At 35.1% G+C, this 9667-nt stretch overlaps 2 protein-coding genes across 2 annotated transcripts; one reads left to right on the forward strand and one right to left on the reverse strand.

Moving 5' to 3' along the window:
• The first annotated feature begins 522 nt into the window (after positions 1–522).
• LOC147291037 (uncharacterized) lies at positions 523–2310 on the forward strand. Its single transcript, XM_086238285.1, has 6 exons — positions 523–566; positions 717–869; positions 953–1026; positions 1142–1221; positions 1615–1932; positions 2111–2310. Exons 1-5 carry the CDS (start codon positions 563–565, stop codon positions 1769–1771), a joined length of 468 nt encoding a protein of 155 aa, XP_086094411.1. The 5' UTR covers positions 523–562; the 3' UTR covers positions 1772–1932; positions 2111–2310.
• A 5135-nt stretch (positions 2311–7445) lies between these two features.
• LOC147291038 (acylamino-acid-releasing enzyme-like) lies at positions 7446–9435 on the reverse strand. Its single transcript, XM_086238551.1, has 4 exons — positions 9375–9435; positions 9087–9147; positions 8668–8790; positions 7446–7843 (listed from the first exon to the last, which is right to left on the reverse strand). Exons 1-4 carry the CDS (start codon positions 9392–9394, stop codon positions 7805–7807), a joined length of 243 nt encoding a protein of 80 aa, XP_086094677.1. The 5' UTR covers positions 9395–9435; the 3' UTR covers positions 7446–7804.
• Between the last annotated feature and the right edge of the window lie 232 nt (positions 9436–9667).

Here is a 9667-nt window from a genome sequence, read left to right on the forward strand (position 1 = left end):
AATAATATTGCATATGTGATATGAAGTTGTGAGGGCAAAATTGTAATTTTGCAAACTAGGGTTTTATTATAATCAGCCAGCTCCAACATTACTGTATCTTCTCCTCCTGAACACAGCCGCACCCTCCCTCTCTTTCTCTCTCCTCTCTCTATTCTGCCGAGAGTCTTCTCCGGTGATACCATCTCTGTCCGGCGGCCAATGATGACGAGACCACCACCAAAACGCTCGTCTCCCTCTCCTCTTTCCTCTTCTGGTCTTCGTCGATCCAAACACCCAGCCATCGAAATGATTCAAAGTTACACAAAACGCCCCTGTCGCTGGCGATTTCACTATTCCGGCGATGGAGGCATGTCAAACTACTCCCATCTTCACCTCCTCGTTGCTCTGAGTTTATGGGTGCTTTCAGATCATCTCGACGACCACCCTAGCCGCGACCACTCTCTTCATTTTCTGGCGACTTCAATCAGCCAGATCTACTCAACCCAAGCCCAGAAACAAACAGGTTTCTTTGTTTTTTTTTTTTTGAGAATAACTGAATAAGTTTGTGAGCAAAAGGAGACAAATGGGTAAGTCACCATGTCCCTCTCTTGTTTCCTTTTATGTATCTTTTCTTTCTCGTTGATGGGTATTAATCAGTCCACCAGCATCTAAGAATAAATGGGTAGATGCTGTGTTTCCGTATTTTACTTCTGTTTTTCTTTTTCTTTTTGTGGCAGATGAAGGAGGGGAAGTGGAATCAGAGAGAGGGAACGTAGGGGAGGTAATGGAAGGAGTGGCTTCAATAGCACTGTTGCCATGTGGGTCCATATCAGGCCACTTCATCCAACACCACGGTTCCATTAACGTTTGCTACGGTCTTCATGGAACTGGTAATTCCTTTCTGTCTCGGTTTGTGATCTTATCATGGTGCCTTTGGATGCTTAGTCATGAATGCCCTGTACCATGTTTGTAGAGTTGGCATGTGAAAAGGAGTGTAGCAGGGGAGAGGATTATCGTCTAATCAAGCTTGCAATCATAGACTACAATGTATGATGGATTGTTTTATTTTTTATTTTTTGTTTTAGCAGAATGGTTCTTTGCCTGTCATCAATTTAGTTCTCTTTATGACCTCTAATGGGTTTGGATTTATGATTGATGACAGAGAAAGAAAGAAAAAGTCATTGTTGTGGAGTGTAGAGGCCATGATGCTGCCAGGTTGAATAGCATTGATCATGCTCATGGGTAACCCACTTTAGAAATTAGAATTATCTTGCTGGTTCTTGCAATACAGTAGACTCTTGGAAATATTGTATCTTTGGTGTATGTCCATTAGTATATTTGAAACCGTAGATACTTTGGCATCATTTTTTGTGAAAAGTTTATGCCTTGATACTCCTGTATCTCTCTAATTTCTAGAATCATGCGCAAACGCAATGTCTTCCATGACTTGATTAAACTATTACCTCAGATTTTGATAATAACTAAATTATGGAATAACCTTTTCTATACTCCATTTGTTATGTAGTTTCATAGTTTCATATCTGAAATTCCATTTTTATTTACAATTATTCCTTTCATGATCGACCATTGCATGTAGATAACAATTGCCTCTTGTTTGCATTAATTGGTAGGCAGTTGGGAGGAGGATGTTGTAGATATGGTTGAAGAACAGCATGGGAAGAACAAGATTTTGGTTTCTTTCAACTGTGAGACACTGAAATCTGAGAAAGCAGCTGAAGATCATATCAGGTGGTTTTTACCCAAATTGGCTGGCCTAGATGCTGTTGTGTAAGACTTGAATCTCTCTTATTCCCTGTCTCATAACTTATATGGACAAGAACTTCTGTCGAGCAGACAACAGTCTGGGCTTTCCTGCTACCTTCTAGTTCTCCAGCCCTTGCTATTGAAAGTCATCTCTCCATCATCCATAAAGTATTTTCACTTGTAAAATAGGTACATCCCTGCTGAACTTGGTTAGTTATGCAACATGGAATACTTGTAATTGAAAGACAAAATTCTATGATCATACTACTGTGTTTTGTAATTTTTTTTTTTCTATCCATAGAATATTCATTTATTTATTTTGATGTTAAGTGATTGATTACTAGCCTGTGCATACACAATCTCACAGGGGCAATTCTCTCACATGGGCACATAACCAGGTTGCTTTCCTTGTAAGTCTATACCATTAGACAAGTTTTGTTTCTTCCTTTTGGTTTCTTTTGTAGGGGTGACTTACTCTTTTAATTCAATTACCATATTGCAGACCTATATTGGCTTTGCTATGTTTCTTTTTATGGTTAACATGACTTTTAAGCTTTTACCTCAACCCGATTCTCTGGATCATCTAACTTGGATCTTCGAAGACTTGTATAGAAATTGTAAGTTTTTTTTTCGCAAGTGTAAATGTAAATTTCACTTTTTTTGTTGAATTTATTATTGATGTGACCTTTGTATACCATTGATGGTTATGACTGTTTACAGTAATACATTGATAGACTCTTGGGTCAATTGAGTTATGACATATAATTGAGGAAGAAAATTTTGAACAATTCGAGAACTAAGTAGGTTTCATTTACACACTCACTTTCATTCACTCTTAATAAAACATTTATTCATTTTATTTTGTTTTTATCTTTATATTTCATTATGCATTTTATGTTCATACTAGTGCCATGGTGAAATGCTTACAACAACAAGTCTATTTAATTGTCTCTTCCATACATTCTATAGTGCCATGTGTGTTCAATTTGGGGTTTGGTTACTTAAATTTTCAGCTGTTATAGTTTATCTCTTACACGAGTTACTTTATTATTGTGTAAGCAATTTGAGAATATAGGTGTGGTGAATTGTTTGATTATACTAAATGCAAATTGTTTATATAATGTTGGTAATCAATTTGAGAAGTTAGTGACTTAGTGTTGTGAATTTTGTGACTATACTGAATACAAAATGTTTATATAATTATATGTGTTGGTTCTTATTAAAAAAACAGGGGTTGAAGTCATGTGTGAATTAGGATGGTTATCGGTTGCCCAAAATAAACTGCAAACCCTCAAAGGAATTTAAGGACTTTCTAAGCTCACTGTAAGTACTCACATTCAATTTTTTTTTTTTTCATATTTTTGTGGTACAGTCCAACAAATTTCATTTTGTAGTTATGTGAGCTTTACATTACTAGTAGGATCTTGAGCTTGGTGTAGGGGATCCAGAAGAGGATGACACTGAAGGGATGATAGTGCTGTAAAGTGGATTATTTTGTTTTTGTGAATGTGGTGGGGGGTGTGAATTTAGGTTGGTGAACAAAGATCAGTATAACGATGTAGTTTTCTGCTTAAGTGTATTGTACAACAGCACATTTGGAACACCAGAGGTGTTTTGTAATGGATGATCTCTAATATACATGTAATTGCTTTTGGATCAACTTCTGAGTTTTCTTGTGTATGAATTACTGCATTATTATCTTGTTCTTTAATTGGTTAGCAAGAAGCACATTTGGAAACCATGTCCAAAGCTACATGAGGTCCAATCAAATTTTAATTCTGCTATGCATATGGATGTTACAAACAAAACCATTTTCAATTTGGAAATCCTTATTTGTTAAGCAACTCCATTTTGCAGTAGCTGCCAACTCTCCCATTCAAACCAATATCCCAACTAATTTGTAAGTGTAGCCTAAGAATAGCACTGACTAACACATTAGTTTCTATTGTGGCTGTCAACTCACTGTCAGACATCAGATTACACAGTCACAGTATAGCATATTTTAATATTATTTAGTGTTTCACGGTTGTACAACCATGAGAGCATTAACTGGAGTGGTCTCATTTTCCACCAAGCCACTTTAAGCCACTTGTATATATCAGCTTGGCTTAAGCTTGGCTCAAGTATATAAGCTTGGCTGAAGTATGCTAATGCCGAATGGTGTGGGACCCGGTCTAAATGGACTCACGGTTAGGTAAACCGTGACAGTGTGACAATGGATACGCCTCCCAATCGCACCACTCCCCAAACCGTGACTAGATGATCAATAGGCACTGCAAACTGTGCCCTTTGAGACCAATTGGCATGGTTTGGTGGGTGTGCCTGATGAAGGATTTTGCAGTAGTGAATACCCGCATCTGCAAGCCATCGAGTGCTCGACAAGGCCACCGAGGGCTTGGAAAATACTTTATCGAGCGCTCGGTGGACAGTTTGGACTGCAACTCAATTTTTGAGCGGGTTGAGATTTGGGTTAAATTTCTTTCTCATTTTGGGTTTCTAATTAAAGCACCTTTTTAAGTAAGCATATATAATATTGAAATCAGTTAAACAAAAACCCTGGTGATCTCTCTTTTCTTCTCGATCTTATTTTTTAGATAAATTACAATTTTAGTTCTTATGTTTTGACCTGAAATCACAATGGTTCTTGTGTTTTAAAAATTCCAATTTGGTCATTCTGTTTCATTAATTGATTTCTGTGTTTTAACCTGAAATTACAATTGGTTCTCATGTTTTAAACATTATTAATGTTATTAGTGTGTTTATTCATTCCGTTAATACTCACAAGCTAGACAAGTTATAACTTGTCAATTAAAAACCGCTTCGGAGAAGAAGAAGAAGAAATTGATCACTGTGTTTCATTAGCAATGATAGGATAATTTATAATTTCCGTCAATTGATCGAATTAACGCTTTGGGATCTGGAAGGGGTGGGTGTGGGGAGCTTTCAAATTATATATTGCTGATTGTTAAATCACATTTTCGATATGAGATTAACTACATCCACACTCATGGCTTGTGTGACATTTTCTCATGATGAGGAGCATGTAGAATGTGTTGTCGGGGAAAATGGCTAGATTAGAGCTAAGTATGTAATCTCATACTGCACATGCATGCCAGTACTAATAAGAAGCTGAAAGCGTCAATATATTTATCGAACACATTATGGAAGAAGCCAAGTTTGGTATCACTTTTGAAGCATGCACATTATTCAACAAGGTCTGGCCGAAAGCACAACACTTATAATAATGCAGGCATGTCATCTATTGGCCAAGATAACTTGAGTATAGGTATATATTGAAATATTGAATGTGTGTGTGTGTGAGAGTATGGGGGAATCCAACTTCTGAATATGAAATTAAACGACTATTGCTTACCAATAAAATATATGTATATATCTTTTTTTTTTTTTTTTTTTTTTCAAACGACTATATGAAATGTAAAGGAATATCTCGTTTTCTAGGTCCTTGCTTTGTTTGACTTTCACTGATCAATGATCAATCAAAACAAAGTTTTGTAAACTGAAGACGTTGAATGGTAAATCAAAAACAGAAATTTATATATATTATAAGACAGAGTGCCTTTTGGGTGGTTTCAACTTTTAAGGAATCCAAATTCGGGTCCATATTTCTTTATACTATATATGGAGGAGGATATATATTGGCTTTGCTTAAGCTGTCATTCATTTGTACAATTGTAAATGCAATTGCAGAACGATGGTATGTCAAAAGCACCCAAAAAAAAAAAAGGAGCAATCTTGGGGCCATATTAATTGGGAAGTTTTAAATCCACCTTTTTTCATAGACCTAAGCAAGGTCAAATCTCAATGGTGTCCTTTCAACCAATATATTGTAATTGCAGGTTAAAACGCAGGAATCAATTAATGCAACACAATGACCAAATTGGAATTTTTATAACACGAAAACCAATTGTAATTTCAGGTCAAAACATAAGAACTAAAATTGTAATTTATCTAAAAAAATAAGAGAAGAAAAGAGAGATCACCAGGGTTTTTGTTTAACTGATTTCAATATTATATATGCTTATACTTAAAAGGCATAGTGTCCTTTTGGCAGTATTGACGAATTCCCTTATGTATATAAATGTGTGTGCAGTACTGCAGTGTGGACTTTTATTTTGCACGATATGATTGGGCCAATATTCAGCTTAGGCTTCTCAATTAAGCACCTAATTAAATAACCCAAAAATTTTTTTTTTGTCTATTTTACCAGGTGCTATAATAAATTTTTTTAGTTATCTAGAAACCCGGCCTTTCGACATTGACGAAAGCTCCCAATTTTTTTTTTTTGGGTCAAATATTAGTAGGTCTGTAGTATTGTAGAGTCAAAATATTTTGTGGACAACCAGTATGAAGCAACTTGTGCTATAAGTACCTATTCTTAGGTTTCGTATTTTACAAAGAGAAGAAAATATGATTAAGACTCCTAATCCTAGATCCATTTACTTCCTTATCATCATCTTCATCGTGATCATCCTTCTTGAAAATGCAGATTATGCTGGTAATGTTTTCTCTCTGTTTTGATGAAATATCCATATGCATCATCACCCATGCATTGGTCATGCAGTACCATTCTTTTCTTTTAATAAAATTGTAAGTACAAAATAAGAGGTATCATGAGATTTGAACCTCAGAGTCCAACAAAATAAAGAAAAACGTCATTAAGTAATATAGATAATGGGCAATCATGCATTACATTAAGCCTACTGTTGAAATCCTTGATTAAGGAACCATTAATATCATATATATATATATATTGGATTTTTAAGCAATGATAATGCAAACCTCAATTACTTTTTTTTTTAAGTTACAAAAATTAGGTAGTTTCACCTAATTTACAATATAGTTTTTTTTGTATGATCATTGGTGCAACAGGAGGAGAATCATGTGTTGAAGTGAGGGGAACAAATCACCAATGCCAAGTAGGGTCGCTTGAATGTGACATATATTGCCAATATCATAAATGTACACTACTAGGAAGTACCCCATTAGATATCAGTGGAACACTGATGTCTATTAGGTTTGCGACCGATAAGGGCAGACGTGATATCTAATGTACCATATTTTCAATATCAGTTTTGGGCCGATGTCTATATCAAATTAGACATCCTATTTGTTAAATATCCGATATTATTAATAAATAATATATATCGAATTTTCAAGTTTCCGCTATCTAAATGAACGGATTCCGATATGTAATATAGTTTCAATATCATTATTTTTTCAAAAACTGACATTAAAAGGTATATTAAATATCTGTTTGGTTCTATTTTTCGATATTATAAACTCATCAAAAGCTATATTTGGTAGGTTGTTACATCACTTTTTTTATCAAAGCGATATATAATATTTTTAACACATCGAATTTGTAACTAAAACCGATATATATGTACACATTAGATATCTGTTTGTTCGTTGTTTTAGATATTATAAGTCTCTTAAACATCATGTTTGAGTTAGAATGTGAAATAAAAATAACATTATATATCGATGTTATTTGTTATTTCGATATATATACCTGTATAAATATCAGATTTAATACACATTAGATATCAGTGTTTAACTGATATTGTAAATGTTTTTGAATTAAAAAAAATAAAATAAAATGGGTTGTTAGATATTAATTTTTCCTGCCAATTTGTGCAATTTAAATGCTTCCATAAATTTCATCCAACATTCTCATACATTTCCAACATCCAATTTCAACCCATATTCAAGTTAACAAAAAAGAATTACAAATCCCTCTACAAGTAGGGATAACCCTAATTCATATATAACCCCCAAAGCAACTTCAAAAATATGCACAAAATATAAGGCATGGCTAGTTCTACATTATGCACACTAGTTAGCTAGCTAGCTAGCTAGCTAGTTCTAAAATCTGCATACTAGCTAGTTCTAAATTCTGCCTTTTCCTTTACAAAATATTGGAATGGCAGCACTCATACTATATCCACAAAATGTACGTCAAAACAGCATACCAACATGTCTAAAAATAATTCTCAGTGACATAGTCTCCCCATTCAACTCAGACTTCACCAATCTGGGCTTAGGTGTAACCAGTCCGCTTGTTCTTCGACTTAGACCACTGAAAACATTAAAGACAAGTGCATGATCAGCCACCAAAAGATATGCAATTATATATTCAAATGATAAAGTTATGCTCTTGCTGCAATCCCAAAACCTATACATGGCAGAGGGCAAATAATACAAGGCTAGTTGCATGCTATCACAGCCGCCTAGACATGCAATTATTCAAAAAAAGAAGGCAGCTGATAGCAATCCAAAATCCAAAAGGAAGAGTTGCATGTGATGGTCCAGCAACAAGCTTAAGTACATGTGATGGTCCAGCAAGCTTTAAAGTTCAATTTACTAGATTTACAACAACCAAAACCATATCCTAGTTTCCTACCAATCCAAAACTAGTTTCAAGATTAAAGATTGACAAAACCATATCCTAGTTTCCTATAAATTAAGCTGCATATCCATGAAATAAAAAAAGTCATTGCATGGAGTTGGAAATTCAATATGGCAGGGGGCAGTTCCAAGTTCAACATGCAAAGTTGCAAACATTCATGCAAAAGATAAATATATGCAGGGCAGTTCAAGCCAGGATATCTCTAGTTTTATAAATCCACCAGTGTATACGACGTGGATATGGCGCCGGCATGGTGAAATATATGAGGAAAGATGCAATGCTGAATTTATAAAACCTTTGGGGTAGCCACTTTTAACTTCTAGCATTATATTGCCAAGAAAGTGCTCACTTGATGATACACTCTATAACCACAAAAATGTCAGCTATTAGACATTTGATATACTGACATGTGGCCAATCAAGTGGCGCGCGCATGTAAGTATGTACATTCTGATCAATGCATGCATAGTCATGCTTTTTGCAGAACTACCAAACCTGGCCAATCAAGTGGGTTGTCAGAAAGCCACCATGAGAACCACCAAGAACTGCAATTTTTGAGGGACTGGCAAGCCCCATGTCAATAACATGATCTATAGCCACCAGTACATCCTTCACATCCTGTAAACAAAGAAAATAATAGATTAGGGTCTAGAAATGCACACATTATGTAAATTATTTTTCCACAGGAATATTAATTAAGTAAATGCTCTCTCTCACACACACACACACACACACCCCAATCATACATGAGTATGTGCACATAACTAAAATAGTATAAAAGGCACACAACAATAGGGCTCTATGTAAGCACATAGGTTGTATGGAGTAGGCACCCTCGAAGGCGCAGCGCCAGCTAGCATAACAAAAGTAAGATTACTGTAAAAAAAAAAAAAGGTAAATATGTAAGTAAGCACCTGCGACCCAATTTTCCCAGGAAGAGATTGAAGTGCTTCCTCACCAAACCCCAGTGAACCTCTGAGATTAATGAAGATGTCAGAATAACACAAGTGAATTGCTAATGATATATGCTAATATCTAAAAGAGGCTTCTTTTTTCAAGCATGGGATGCTAAAATGCCAAAGGACCCAAACAAATATAAATGGTTTTGTCATCTGCAGTAAGAATACAATCAGTAGATCAACTTTAATCAGATATGTAGGGAACAGAATCAGAATGAAGTAAAAAGGAGAATTATAACCTACCTATAATTTACAAGTAGCATGTTGAACCCAATTGATGAGAGAAATGCTATGGACTTTGAAAAGCTTGATAATGAAACAGAATGCGGGCCTCCATGAAGGATTACAATTAGTGGATCAAATGAATCATTTCTTGTAGTTTTGGAAGAAATAAATAAAGCTTCAAAAGGTTTGCTAGCACCTGAATGGTTTCAAACATATACAGGACATCAAAATTAATTAGATTTTAATACACGACTCACAAGAAAGAAAATTGGCATATAATAGCTTTTGTTAGACTATCAGAAACATCCTTG

This window comes from Dryas octopetala, chromosome 3 (assembly GCF_963921425.1).
Source record: "Dryas octopetala chromosome 3, drDryOcto1.1, whole genome shotgun sequence".
NCBI lineage: Eukaryota > Viridiplantae > Streptophyta > Magnoliopsida > Rosales > Rosaceae > Dryas > Dryas octopetala.

Coding starts and splice junctions, on each gene's coding strand:
- LOC147291037 (XM_086238285.1), top strand. Junction 870..952: donor CTACGGTCTTCATGGAACTG/GTAATTCCTTTC, acceptor CCATGTTTGTAG/AGTTGGCATGTGAAAAGGAG. Junction 1,027..1,141: donor TTGCAATCATAGACTACAAT/GTATGATGGATT, acceptor GATTGATGACAG/AGAAAGAAAGAAAAAGTCAT.
- LOC147291038 (XM_086238551.1), bottom strand. CDS start 9,394: ATGCTACTTGTAAATTATAG. Junction 9,148..9,374: donor ATGCTACTTGTAAATTATAG/GTAGGTTATAAT, acceptor CATTAATCTCAG/AGGTTCACTGGGGTTTGGTG. Junction 8,791..9,086: donor CTGGGAAAATTGGGTCGCAG/GTGCTTACTTAC, acceptor CTTTGTTTACAG/GATGTGAAGGATGTACTGGT.